At 40.1% G+C, this 15,339-nt stretch overlaps 1 protein-coding gene across 5 annotated transcripts in view; it reads right to left on the reverse strand.

The window, feature by feature from the left end:
- Cbfa2t2 (CBFA2/RUNX1 partner transcriptional co-repressor 2) overlaps window positions 1-15,339 on the reverse strand; it is a 102,196-nt gene that overhangs the window by 26,391 nt on the left and 60,466 nt on the right. For 3 of the 5 annotated variants that reach the window (XM_048431515.3, XM_048431514.3, XM_048431517.3), the window contains 3 exons: window positions 10,817-10,960; window positions 7,567-7,808; window positions 3,529-3,618 (listed from right to left, as the gene is read on the reverse strand). In XM_048431515.3, the coding sequence (XP_048287472.1) occupies window positions 3,529-3,618; window positions 7,567-7,808; window positions 10,817-10,960 (476 nt within the window). Of the gene's footprint in view, window positions 1-3,528; window positions 3,619-7,566; window positions 7,809-10,816; window positions 10,961-12,041; window positions 12,107-15,339 lie in introns of all 5 variants that reach the window. The other 2 variants (XM_048431516.3, XM_048431519.3) reach the window with 2 other exon arrangements.

Consider the following 15,339-nt stretch of genomic DNA (forward strand, 5'->3'; position numbering starts at 1 on the left):
ATTTGTTCAAACTAGTTGACAACAAAACTCTAATCTTTTCTTTCCTTTCCATTTTTCCTGTGTAAAAAAGAATAGCTGATGTAAGTAAAATAACTGTTGTATTTGCCATGAATTGTTTCTGGGAGAGGCACCTTAGAGTCAGTTCTGTGTTTACATTTTCAGCAACTGATCTGTGGGGCTGGAGAGATGGCTCAGCAACTAGGGTACCAAAACTGTCTGAAACTCCAGCTCTACATGATATAACACTTCTTCTGGTATATGTACAGAAAAGTACACGCCCAACACACACACACACACCCTTAAAAATATTTTAAAGAGTAATAATTGCGACCTATGAATGTTATCTATTGTGTTACCTATTCGGAAAAATAATCTCTATTGTTTAGAGACAGGATTTCTCTGTGTAGACCTAGACGTCCTGGAACTAACTCTGCAGATCAGTTTGGCCTTGAACGCACAGAGATCCCCTGACTCTGCCTCCTGAGTGCTAAGATTAAAGGCGTGTGCCACCATGGCCTGGATGGGAAAATAATCTTTATTGTTATCATTTTTTGAGGGGGGGGAGCACATCGGTATTTTACCTGCATGTATGTTTGAATGAAGGTGTCAGATCCCCTGGAACAGGAGTTATAGACAGTTATAAGCTGTCATGTGGGTGCTGGGAATTGAACCTGGGATCTCTGGAAGAGCAGGCAGTGCTCTTAACCCCTGAGCCATCTCTCCAGCCCCTGTTATTAGTTTTAAATTGGCAATTCCACTCAGAGCTTTGTGTGTGAGAGCGAAATTCCAAGTCGTGGTAGTACTTCTCTGTTTCTTTTTTTCTGAGAAAGGACCTCTGTAGCCCAGGCTGAACTACAACCTGTGATCCTCCTGCCTCAAGCCTCCCAAGTACTAGGACTGTGTGTCACCATGCCACGTAGGAAAACCATTATTTAATTAGTGAAAATAGTAATTTTACACAAAAGTCATGACAGACAACCAGCTCTCCTAAATTCTCAAGGGAAGAAAAGGCAGCAGTGGAGGAAGCAATTGTACCTGTATCCTATGCACCATGCAGGGCTACCACTTATTGCAATTCTTTTAATTTTTTATTTTTTCTGGTGGTGATAATTATTTACACAGATATATTGTCTTTGGTTTTTTAGATGATCTTGCTGTGTAGCATTAGTTAGCTAGGAATTTGCTACATGGACAGGTTGGCCTTGAACTAGAGACGATACTCCTGCCTCTGCCTCTTGGGATGCCAGGATTATAGGCATGCAATGCCATACACTAACCTATCTGCAATCCTTAACTAAAATATATCAAATGACTTTAAGCTTCAAGGTGAGAAAGTTTCAGAAAAAAGCAAGCTGAGCTTCTTTACAATCAATGCCCTTTAAACCATGAAGCTCTTGGGGCTAGAAAGAATGCTCAAACTTAAAGAGCACTGTTCTTGAAGAGGACTCAAGTTAAATTCCCAGCACCCATTATCAGGTGGTTCAAAACTAGCAGTAAAGCCAGGTATAGGGGAATCCAACAACTTCTTCTGACCTCCACAGGCACCCAAAAATCACATGTACATATACACACAGATACTCATATACACAATTAAAATTATAAAATCACATGTACATACACACAGAGACACTCATATACACAATTAAAAATAAAAAGTAATACTCATTAAAAGTTGAGAAATTGTTCCTGATTAATACTACATGCAGTGTGTAACCATGATTAAATACAGACCCAGGATCATGCTACCCATGTTCAACAAAAAACATGGTTCTTCACTAGGGAAGCAGAGGCATAGTGGTGCACACCTTTAATCCCAGAACCAGGGAGGCAGAGGCGGGTGGATCTCTGTGAGCTTGAGGCCAGTCTGGTCTACAGAGTGAGTTCCAGGGTAGCCAAGGCTACACAGAATAAACCCTGTCCCAAAAAACAAAACAAAACAGAACAACAAGTCTTTTAGAATGCATCTGAGATGGCAGAAGCATTACCAATGGTGCCAAGTCTTCCAAACAAAAGCCCTAGTCTTCTAAGGACATCAAGTGGAGAAATGACCTATCACTATAGAACTGGTGTTCTGGGCAGACAATAATCTTGAATTTGTGTGTTTTGGTGCCATGCCACATTTATTCCTTATGTTCCTTATCAGTGACTACTTGTTCGTTAAGCCATTTTCAGATACTACATATGTTAGCAGAGTAGAAAAATCAAGAGCAAAAAGCACATAGACTAGTCTGTGATGCACCAGGAAGCTGTTTCCACAGTTGGCGGTCATAAGGGCCTCCCCATACCGACCACAGTTGTGTGAGAGAGGCTAGTAGGGAAGAGAAAAAGCAGGAGCCCTCAAATAGCACCTGTGGCAGAAACTGATGAGACACATAACAAGCTCTTTTCTCCTACAACCTAGCCTAGATTTTCTATTCTCTGCTGTACTTAGGTGATTCCATGTGACTGAGTCCTGGACAACGAGGGGGCCGAGATACAGAGTCATAAACAAACACTGGCTTCTTCAAAATCCTTTATGTAAGCATTCTCTCTAGTTCTCTCCCTATATTTCACCCCTCAGCCATCAGCTAGCTGGATTTGTGCTCACTCATTTATTAAGCCAAAGATTAAAGACTTTGGACTTTTCCTCAGTCTCTGGTCTTGAATGATATGGGAAGAGACGTCCCCACTCCAAACGCCCTTTACTAGACTGTTATATGACAGAGGAATATATCAATTTTTTAAACCGCACACAAAAAGACTTAATTTTGCTGTGAAGAACATTAGTGGGATACTAGTAAAGATAAATAAAGTCTGTACACGAGACAGCAAGTGTTGTCTAAATGTCAACATCTTGATTTAAGGACTCTGGACACAACTCCTGGAGAAAGCACTTACTTGGCAGGCTTAAAGCCCAAATCTGGATCCCTAGTACCAAGAAAAAAGAAAATTCTTGATTTGGAAATTTAGGAAAACTGGTTTGAAATTATATCTTTTTATAGCTCATCTGTGAGCATAAAATTACTTCAAAATGAAAACACTTTTAAGAAAGTAAGCATAGTAATCTGTAACTGGGTGCCCAAAAGGTATGTAGGAAATACTAATTCTAGATAACATTAATTAGACTGTATTATCTGGGGTTTGAGGAAACACAGTCTTTCTGACAGAACTACCAAGCCTCTCTTTGTAAAAGGGGGGGGTCTCCTCCCCTCAGCTATGGACACAGACTTTCCATCTTCAGACCACACCCAAAGGATTCAGTGGTATTTCCTCCACTTTCACACACTTGCATATTTCAGTCATCTTTCTTCTCTTTATTCCTTTACTTGCTCCTGTATGCTAACTATAGTGTTGCAAACAGAAATCATTCAGAGAGTTGCAATTCTCATCATGTATGAAGCTAATTTACATGCTGTTTGCCTACCAGCCAAATAAAACAAAGATATGAACTGCAGCAAGCTGTTCTGAGATCACAGGGCAGGGGTCAGCAGATCTTGAAGAAATGCTGAGGACAAATTGAAATGAATGCCTCTCACAATTAAGAATTACCTTGAGAAATGGAATCACAAATGGACGAAGAGGAAAGTTTGTAGCCTCTTGGAGCTTGCAATGGAATTCTTCAATTGTCACTGTTGAGTTCTGAAAAGACAAATAATGTTCAACATCCAAAAATGGCACAACAGCAAAAAGAAGGAGATTAAATGTATGGAGAGACCAAAGGAATGATCTAAAATTTCCCTATGGATGAACAAAGTAATAATACAAACTTGGAGCAGAGAATAAATGACTCACGCCAGAGGAACAGACTCAAGGCCACATGTTTGGACAAAATAGGGCCGACTGGATCTCAGAGGAATGAGCTGTCATACCAGACTGACTGCCTTCAAGTCAACTGTTACAGCACAAAGAGCATAACTATTTACTCTTTGTTTAGTTTAGTTGTTTTCCCCCTCTCTAAAGAATGCACAGTTCAGCAGGAAAGCAGACAACAAGGTTGTTTGTTTTTGTAATAGTAAGATGACTCAGTGGGTAAAGATGCTTGCTGCCAAACCAGCCATCTCTGCAGCTGTCCTCTGACTTTCATGTATTCACAGTGGCACAAAGTGTACACACACTCACATTAGATAATGTACTGTTTTGAGACAGGGCCTCACTACGTAGCCTTGGCTGACTTAAACTCAAGAGATCCTCCTGACTCTAACTCCAGAGTGGAAGGATTAAAGGCGTGCACTACTACATCTGGCTTTAGACATGGTAATTTGTTTAAAGGTTCAGAAATTGTTGTTTTGGGGAGACAGAAAATCCAAAGGGTAGGATGTTAGGAGATTTAGTCTCAAGGAAATATCTACAATGGACTTAGAAGATAAAGTGCAGGGGCAGAGATAGTCTCCCACACTTTGTTTGGTGGGAACAGAATCTCTCTATGGCACTAAGGCTGGTCTGGAACAGCTAACTGAATGTTGGAATAATAGACATAAAAAGCTAGGCATAGCTTTACAAATTTTTTTTTAGATTAAAATTAGAGCCTAACAAAGTTGCAAAAACCAATTAGAGGGGATGGATATATGGCTAAGCAGTTAAGACACTGGTTTGATTCCCAGCACACATGGTGGCTCACAATCAGCTAGAACTCCAGTCTTAAGGGGATCTAGTACCTTCCTCTAACCTCTGAAAGAACCAGACATCCATGTGGTACACAGACCTACAAGAAAGCAAAGCACTCATTCACATAAAATTATAACAACTATAACTTTATAACCTTTTTAAGATAAACAAAAACTTAGAAAGGTTATACTCAACGGGCCATTCCTTAAATCTTCACTGCTAACGTCTCATTGTAAACAGAAAGATTTTTGTTTAGTATATATGAATCCTGACTGCATGTATGTACATGTAAAGTGTGTAGAGGACAGAAGAGGGCATCAGAACTCTGGAACACACCCATACCCACACATACACTAATAAATAAAAATTAAAATAGAATAAAAATATGTAGAAAGAAAAGGGACAAGAAAAGCGAGGCCTTTCTGGACGAGCGGACTATTAGCTGATCTGAGAATGCGGATGGCAAAACTTGTAACAATGATAAAAAACTTTCCCTTACTGAAAAGGTAGAAGCAACAACCTAGTGTTCCTCATACAGGACAAACGGATAAATAAAATGTTGTATACACAGATAGTAGAAAATGCCTTAACCTTTAGAAATACATTTTCAGCCTGGTGCGGTGCTCTTAATTTCAACACTTAGGAGGCAGAGGCACATTCTGTGAGTTCTAGGTCAACCTGGTCTACAAATTGAGTTCCAAGACAGCCAGGACTGTTACACAGAGAAACCTTGACTCAGAAAACAAAAAACAAAACAAAACAACAACACATTCATTACATCATTGTTGAACCATGAAAAGGTTTGGGGTGTAGCTCTGTTGGTAGAGTGTTTGCCTGACATATATGAAGGCCTGAATATGATCCCTAGTCCTACATAAGTTGAACATGGTGGTGCATGATTATAATCCCAGCACTGGAAAGGTAGAGGCAGAAAAATATGTAGTTAAAAGTCACCTTCAGCTACACAGTAAAGTTAGCTGGGGTTGCATGAAACATAACCTAGAAAAAATAACTAGATGAAAATAGCTCTGAAGATGAATGGTGGTGGTGGTACTGGTGATGGTGATGGCACCACAACCCTCAAAGTGACAAAACAGGCTCTCACAACCACGAAACTCCACAGATACAGCACCAGAGCAAGTGAGAGCTGGAAAGGCTGAAGAAAACCAACTAAACACAAGCAAAGGAGACCCCGAGGATACAACACACTCTTCCAGCTCTTCAAGCATTACACACTTGTGGTGCACATCCACACATATAAAATAAAAATAAATACATCTTGGAGCTGAAGAGATGGCTCAATGGTATGAGTACTGGCTGCTCTTCCAGGGGACCTGAATTCAATTCCCAGCACCCACATAGCAGCTTACAATGATCTGTAACTTCAGTCCCAGGGATGCTTTCTGACATCCTCTGACATTGAACACACATGGTATGCATAGATATATACAAGCAGAACACTCATATACATACAACAAAAAAATAAACTTAAAAAAAGGTTGACTTAGTCTCACTTTAATAATGTTAACTATTTTATCATAGTTTAAAATTTTGACTAATAAGTAGGTTTCCTCTGAATAAATAAATGTATAGAAAAAACTTCACACTTTCTCCAAGTGAGAGAAATGGATCACTGTTACACTGGATAAGATGAGCTAGGCATAGATTAACAAGACCCAGTCACATTCAGAGTCTTTACAGGATCCTTTGGGCAGAAGCACTGCATACAATTTCTTTGCTTTGGGGAGAGTGTATTCTGTGTAATGATGAGATGGGGAGAATATTAAGGAAGCCAGCACATGGATTCCTCCAGAATCTGCCCATGTCGATCTCCTTTACAATCTGCATATCTATTTTTATTATGTCTCTGGAATAAATGTTAGCTGTGAGCACCACCATATGTCAAGTCTAGAAAAAGTAATCAATCTACAAATAGGGCGGTAATAGGGACCATTGACACACTGCCCCAAATGCATAAATAATTCAAATGTTTATCAAAAGTCAAAATATATAAATTGTGGTATAATGAAACAGTACAATAAAATAACAGTAGCTCATGCCTGAAATCTTTGCACTAAGGAGGTAGAGGATGGAGATCAAGAGTTCAAGGTCCTGGAATACACAGGTTCAAGACCAGCTATCTTATACCAGACCCTGTTTGGTTTTCGTTGGAGATAGGGTCTCATACACTGCCTTGCTGGGCTGAAACTTTATAACTCAGAATGATTGAACTTCTGATCTTTCTGTGTAAATATCCAGAGTACTGGGACTGTACCCAGGGCTGTGGATACTAGGCAGGTACTCTACCAACTGTGTTCCATGTTCTGCCCTCCAGTATACTGGAGAACCCCAGGGGTTTTCCTAAATTATATTGAGAGGAAATCCACTTTAAGGATTAGCACTAGTGGAAAAGAAAACAATGTTTTTATCAGGAGTGAATCTTAAGAGTATTTCATTTGGAAACACAAGAACTGGCAGAACATCCCTTATAAATTGAGAATATTCAGTCTCACCAGATGGCAATACAGAAAGTTAACCCTTTAGAGCAGGCTCACTATGGTCAGTACAGGAAAACTAAAGAAACCATGCACATGGAGCTCAACAACAGTGACTGCATAGAAACTATTTATTTAGACCACTGAACTTCTAATTTGACAAAATACTGTTTTGAAAACTAAAATTGATTTGCAAATAATGCACCAGCTCCTGAAACTGCTGACACCCAAACAACCTTCTATTAACTTGGCTGGACTGCAGCAGGCCTGCAGAAAGCTGCTTAAGTCAAATTCAAAGCCGCTTACTGGAATTAAATCTGTACCTTAGCTAATAAGACACATTATAGATTCTTTGGCAAATAAATATTTCTATGAAATCTGTAATTCAACAGTTTTAAAAATGTAGTCCATAATACCTACATGATTTGGGAATGAGCAGGAATATCATAACTTCTTAGGCAGTGGGTGAGGGTAAAACCGCACTTACCACCAATGCTAGAACAAGAGTCCGAACCTTCTCGCCAATCTCAGGTGAGATGTCATTGCCAAACTGTTGCAGAGTCGTAAGAAAGCGTTTCAACTTGCTGAGCTGCCGAGCACCACAAGTAGCTGGCAACTGTTGATTTGTTAGGGTAGATGATGTGGAAGAGGCAGGACCATTGCTGAATCTCTGTGGTGGTGATGGAGCACCATTCAGGGTAGGAGGGGAATGGTTGATGCCATTGCTTACTAGAAGAAAGGCAGAATAAGAAGATTCAGTTGAGTACAGAACATAAGAGCCTTTGCTAACTTCTTCACCTGTATGATCTCTTTTACTACTCAACTGAATTCTGTAAGGCATTAGAGTATAAAAAACTCATTTCTACCCTCAATGAAATTGTTGTGTACCAAGACAGTCAGGAAATTCTTTTTTTTTTTTTTAATTTTTTTTATTTTTTTTATATTTATTTATTTATTATGTATACAATATTCTGTCTGTGTGTATGCCTGCAGGCCAGAAGAGGACACCAGACCCCATTACAGATGGTTGTGAGCCACCATGTGGTTGCTGGGAATTGAACTCAGGACCTTTGGAAGAGCAGGCAATGCTCTTAACCTCTGAGCCATCTCTCCAGCCCACCTCTGAGCCATCTCTCCAGCCCCAGGAAATTCTTAAAAAATAAATAAAAACATTTACAAAGCAAACAAGTAGATACAACACACACACACACAATTACTGTAGAGTACTATGAATAGGAAAAAGCAAGCTACAGGGGCTGGAGAGATAGCTCAGCAATTAAGAGCATTGGCTGCTCTTCCAGAGGTCTTGAGTTCAATTCCTAGCAACCATATGGTAGCTCACAACCATCCATACTAAGAGCTGGTGTCCTCTTCTGGCATGTAGGCAGACATACAAGTAGAATATTGTATACATAATGAATAAATAAAATCTTTTTTTTTTAAAAAAAGCAAGCTACAGTAATGCCCCCATGTAAACCCAGCACTTGGGTGAGGGAGGATATTGGGTTCAAGTACAGTTAGCCATTGTAAACCCCTTTTGGAAAAAAAAAAAAATTATAGGCACAGAAGGAGCTATAGCTAAATTACAGACGCTGCTATGCTCAAGGTGGGCTAGAGATTGACTGGAAAGTCATATGCTTACTTTTTCCCCCTAAAGATCTCATTTTTATGTGTATGAATGTCTTGCCTGCATGTTTATCTGTGTATCACAGGTGTGTCTGGTGCTCACAGAGGTCAGAAGAGGATGTTGGATCTCTTGGTACTGAAGTTAACAAACAGTTGTCAGCTGCCATGTGAGTGCTAGGAAACAAACCCCAGTCCTCTGCAAGACCAAAAAGAGCACTTAACCCCTGAGTCATCTCCCTCAAATCTCCTTTTCTTTCTGTTTCTTAGACAGGGTCTTGCACAGTAGCCTTGAACTTGCTACAATCCTCCTGCACTGGCCTCCAGAATGCCATCATTATAGGTGTGACCCACCACATCCAGCTTTCTGTTCACTTCACAAATTTTCCAAGAATCTCAAAGAAACCAAGCAATCAGTCACAGTTAGCATGTAAGAAATACCATTAGAGAAAAGGAATTATACTAATGTCAAAGACATGTTCAAGTTCTATCTTTATGACCTAATTCTTATAAAAACATATAACTCTTTGACCATTCAAAATACTAATGTCCTTTAGAGTAGTTTTCCCCTTGTCTTGACACAGACTGATAAACAATGCAAAATTCTTGGTCATTCAGAAAAATACCTTCTAAAATTAGAATGCTCCTAGCTACTCTACAGATTGAGGCAGAAGAGTCACTTGGGCCCAAGAGGTTGAAACCAGCATATGAAGACCCCACATACCCAAAAGAAGAAAAAGGAAAGGGGGGGAAAGGCACTGTTTAAACTCTACAAAGGCTCTCCAATTCTTTACTTTTGATCAAATTTTGATAAACACAATCAGTATTCCTGTTTTCTGGGGGGTGGGGGAGATAAGTTGTTATCAAAAAACACAAATATGGTGGGTCGTAGTGGGCTCACACCAGTGATGCCACCAGTACTTAGGAGACAGACTCACGAGAATTCCAGTTTGGACGCCAGCCTAAGCTATAGAGTGAGACCCTATCTTAGAAAAACAAAAGCAGGGCAAGGGGGCACATTTCTATGATCCCACCAGTACTTGGAAGGTAGAGGCAGAAACATCAAGAATTCAAGATCACGCTGGGCTGTAAAGAGTTCAATACCAGGGCTGGAGAGATGGCTCAGTGGTTAAGAGCATTGTCTGGTCTTCCAAAGGTCCTGAGTTCAATTCCTAGCAACCACATGGTGGCTCACAACCATCTGTAATGAGGTCTGGTGCCCTCTTGTGGCCTTCAGGCAAACACACAGACAGAATATTGTATACATAATAAATAAGTAAATAATTAAAAAAAAAAATAAATAAAGTTCAATACCAGTCTGAGCTACATGAGACCACACATCAAAACAAACATTAAGCAAGCAAGCAACAATTTAAGACTTCAGCTGTGTTTTAAAAGACCAACCCTTTAATCTCTGAGTTAATAAAACTACCATAAACTCAGTCGTACACCCCTTCTCAAACAGTCACAGTCACTTCTCCATCTCTGCTCCTTCTTCCTGGACGGACCAGCAGCTATTATTTGAAGTAAGTAAAATTTTCTTTGGTATGGGATAGTGCTGCTTTATTTCCAGGTAAACCTTAATAGAGTTAATCAAGCTGAGCTGGATGTAGTAGTGTACTCCTTTAATCCCAACACTCAGAGGCAAAGTAAAGTGGATCTCTAACTTTGAGGTCAGCCTGGTCTACACAGTGAGTTCCAAAAATCTGCACACACACGACCACTATTTTACTTCTTTTCTGTGTATATTTGCGATCACGTAGTAGACTGGTCTTCCTCTCATTTCGTTTTTGCTTTCTGAGGCAGGCCTTGAACTAGAGTTCTTCCTGCCTCAGCCTTCCACTCCCCTTCTCTCTCAAGTACTACAAGCCACTTGTTTCTGTCTCCCACAGGCCAGGATTAAAGGCACATGCAACACCAAGGGGTGGCCTTGAGCTCTTGATCCTCTGAGTGTGGCGATTACAGGTTGAGATAATAAGAATGTATTACTATCACGCCCTTATTTATATTTTAGTCATGTTGAATGATGTATATTGAAGGTTTAATGTAAGCCAGTTACTCAGATCTAAATTATGACTCTGAATGATGAATTCAACTTAATTAAAAGGTCTCACATGCTGTAGGAGTAAAGGACACTGGCCTCGGTCCTCCAGGATTTATTGGTGGGAGGGGTGGCATGATGGGGGGTGAGGATCTTGACTGTATCTTCACTTCCACAGGCGATCCAGGCATTGCTGGCACCCTTTTCTCACAACCAACTGCAAAGAATAAAAAAAAAAAAGGGAGGTCAAAGGTCTCTATAAATAATGAAGAACAACAACAACTGGAAATGGACCCATCTCCCTAGAGGACTCAGCAGTTAAGATGACACTAACAACAAAGGGTAAAACGGACTCCCTGGAGAGATGCTCTTATCCTAGCATCTAGCTCTGTAAATGCCGTTTTATTTGGGGAAGGACCTTTTAAAAATCTAATTACATATTTACTTGTTTGTTTGTTGGTTGGTGTGAGTGTGTGTGTGTGACACACAAGTTCATGAGCATGTGCACACACACCATGATATGTGTGGCGATCAGAACTTGCCAGAGTCAGTTCTCTCCTTTCTACAGTGCGTCCAGGAGATCAAATTCAGGTTGTCAGGCTCAGCACTTTACGCATACCGCACTAGCTGAGCCACCCTGAAGGCCTTGGAAACAACTTTTAAAAATGGGGGAGAGGGACTCTGGAGAGATGGCTCAGAGGTTAAGAGCACTCTACCAGTGGGTTGGCTGCTCTTCCAGATGGTCTGGTTTCAATTCCCAGCACCCACATGGCAGCTCACAACTCTCTGTAACTCCAGTTCCAGAGGCCCCAACAAACCCCACAGATATAAATGCTAGCAAAATACCAGTGCACATGAAAAAAAAAAAGTAAGGGCATTGGAGAGATGGCTCAGAGGTTACAGAAGACAGAAAAAGTAAGAGGATTGGAGAGATGGCTCAGAGGTTACAGAGAACAGAGGTTCAGTTCCTAACTCACAGCCATCTCTAATACCAGTTTCAGGCAATCTCAGAGCTTTTTCTAAACTCATACATGGAGGCAAAACACATAAAAAAAAATCTAAAATATTATAAATAAGTAAAACCTGGCACGGTGGCATACTGCCTGTAAATCTAGCACTGAGGAGGTAAGAACAGGAGGATCAGAAGCTCAAAGCCAGACTCTAGCTATAAAATATTCTGGGTTAAATGAGGCAAAACCATGACTCAAAAAACAACTTTTTTCACACACAAAAAAGAACCTATTAATACCTGGATAACAGGCTCACCTTTATCGAACTATATGCCCCTTAGTAATTACCTGTTGCTTTTTTGTTTTGTTCTGTTTTTCTTAAATACGGTAGTAGCAACTGACTTCGATTTCAACTGCAAAGTTCACAGAAAAGGTTTAAATGAGAAGGTAAAAAGCAAAGTTTTCTTGTAGAATCACAATTATAAAGATGACATATTCTGGCATGCTCATGGAAACCACAAGGAACATCTTAGCATATTCACTACACTTTCTGATGGGAAAGATGTCCCCAAATACTATATTCTGCAAACTGGAAATTCTATGTTCCAGTTTGCAGTAGCTATATTTTGAAAAGGGATATAGCAATAAAAAGTATCAAGGAAATCAAGCACTCATGTTATAATCCCCTAACAAAACCTACAGTATTTTGAGAGGTAAAATTGCCCACTGTCCCTGGTCAGGATGCTTTCTTTGTTAAATTGATGGTCGTCCTATCTGATTAGTGGACTAATGAACTGTTGTGTTTGCCTCATTCTTCCTGCCGGTGTTTTCTCAATGCCCTTCAGAGAACAGTTGACATGTTTCCAGCTCTTCCATCTGGGGCCCAGCTTTCTGGAGGGTATGGGGGAGAAGAGAAGGAAGAGACTGACAGTTGTCTCACACTGTTATGTTATATACAGTGTGCATCAACCTGGAGGACTTCTTTCTCAGACCACCTGTCTTTACAGCAAGGGTGCCAAAGGCTGGAGGAGGGCTTAGCAGCCAAACAGATAACGTTGTAACATTCAGCACTTGTCCAGGGCTACAAAGATGGGTGAGCCCAACTCAGGAACAGTGAGCTGCATACTCCACCTTCGGAAAACTCAGCTTAAAGAACAGTTCACAGGCCACGTTACTCACTTCTTGTTTACTCCACTGTCCACAAACCAGCACCACTATTGTCATTCCTAATTGCAAATAGTAATGAAGATAAAGAAAGTGAAAGGGCTGGTTTGATGTCATCTTCTGTTACTCATGATCTACATGAAATTTAGCAAATAATTTCACCTTTCCAGGCCTTGTTTTTCAACACAAGTAAATGAAAGACAAAAAACCACCTAAAAGGAAAAAAGCTATGAAAACCAAAGACAGAGCTGGAGAGATGGCTCAGAGGTTAAGCACACTGTAGTTGCTCTTTCAGGATCTGGGTTTAAATTCCCAGCACCCAGGAATCCAATGCACTCTTCTGGCCTCCACAGGTATCAAGCAGACATGTGGTACACAAATGTACATACAAGCAAAACCTATATACATACAATAAAAATGAATAGAGGCTGAAAAGCTGGCTGATCAGTAGTAAAAAGCACAATATTTGGTATTGGCATAAGAACAGACAGGAAGACCAATGAAACCGAATAGAAGACTCGGATATCAATCCACACATCTTCGAACACCTGATCTTTGATAAAGAAGCAAAAAATATAAAATGGAAAAAAAGAAAGCATATTTAACAAGTGGTGCTGGCATAACTGGATATCAACATGTAGAAAAATGAAAATAGACCCATATCTATCACCATGCCCAAAACTCAAATCCAAATGGATCAAAGACCTCAACATAAAGCCTCAACATAAAACCTTATAGAAGAGAAAAGTGGGAAGTACACCTGAACGCATTAGCACAGGGAACCACTTCCTAAATAGAACCCCAGCAACACAGACACTGAGAGAAACAATTAATAAATGGGACCTCCTGAAACTGAAAAGCTTCTGTAAAGCAAAGAACACAGACAACAAGACAAAACGACAGCCTACAGAATGGGAAAAGATCTTCACCAACCACACATCAGACAGAGGTCTGATCTCCAAAATATACAAAGAACTCAAGAAATTGGACACCAAAAGAACACATAATCCAATTAAAAAAAAAAAAAGGAGTACAGACCTAAACAGAGAACTCTCAACAGAGGAATCTAAAATGGCTGAAAGATACTTAAGGAAATGTTCAACAGCCTTAGTCATCAGAGAAATGCAAATCAAAACAACCTCTGAGATTCCATCTTTCACCTGTAAGAATGGCCAAGATCAAAAACACTGATGACAACTTATGCTGGAGAGGTTGTGAGGAAAAGGGAACACTTCTGCATTGCTGGTGGGAATGCAAGCTGGTACAGCCCCTTTGGATGTCAGTGTGGCGATTTCTCAGAAAATTAGGAAACAACCTTCGTCAAAACCCAGAAAATACCACTTTTGGGTATATATCCAAAGGATGCTCAATCGTGCCACAAGAACATGTGCTCAACTATGTTCATAGCAGCTTTGTTTATCATAGCCAGAACCTGGAAACAACCTAAATGCCCCTCGACTGAAGAATGGATGAGGAAAATGTGGTACATTTACACAATGGAGTACTACACGGCAGAAAAAAATAACAACAGCTTGAATTTTGCAGGAAAATGGATGGAGCTAGAAAACATTATTTTGAGTGAGGTAACCCAGACACAGAAAGACAATTACCACATGTACTCACTCATAGGTGGTTTTTAAACATAAAGCAGAGAAAGCCAGCCTACAAACCACAATCCCAGAGAACTTAGACAGCAATGTGGACACTAAGAGAGACTTACATAGATCTAATCTACATGGGAAGTAGAAAGTAGAAAAGGACAAGACCTTCTGAGTAAATTGGAAGCATGGGGACCTTGGGGGAGGATTGAAGAGGTAGGGGAGAGGCAGGGAGGGGAGCAGAGAAAAATGTAGAGCTCAGTAAATATTAATAAAATAAAAAAAAGCACAATACTTGTTGCTTTTTCAGGGAACCAGGGTTTGGTTCCAGCACCTACATGATGGTTCACAACCATCCAAAATTGCACTTCCAGGGGATATGACAGCCTCTTCTGAACTCTGTGGACACAAGGCACGCGATGCATATACATACATGTAAGCAAAAGTAATACATCCAAAATAATAAATTACTCTATAAAACAAATGGGAAGACCCTGTCTAAAGAAGGAAGGAAGGAAATCTAAAACAAAGGAAAAGATCACTGTTTCTGATGGGGAGACGATGAGCCTGTGATGCAAGATGGCCATGTGCGACTTTCATGTTGTGACCTAGAGCAATTTCTGAGAAAGAGCAACAACAGGAGTGGAATGAGAGGGTGAATTTAAAAGATACTTAAAATTAGAGTATAGAGGATTTGATAATTGATAAGATGATGGGAGGGTTAATGTACATCAAGGTGGAATTATTGACCAAGATAGAGAACACTACTAGTAGTAAAGTATATTTGAGGAGAGAAATTATGTATTCAGTATGGGACTTTTTTTTTTCTTTCTGTCCAGGAACTCATTCTGTAGATCAAGCTGGCCTCGAACTCAGAGATCCAC

This window comes from Myodes glareolus, chromosome 10 (genome assembly GCF_982192425.1).
Source record: "Myodes glareolus chromosome 10, mMyoGla1.1, whole genome shotgun sequence".
NCBI lineage: Eukaryota > Metazoa > Chordata > Mammalia > Rodentia > Cricetidae > Myodes > Myodes glareolus.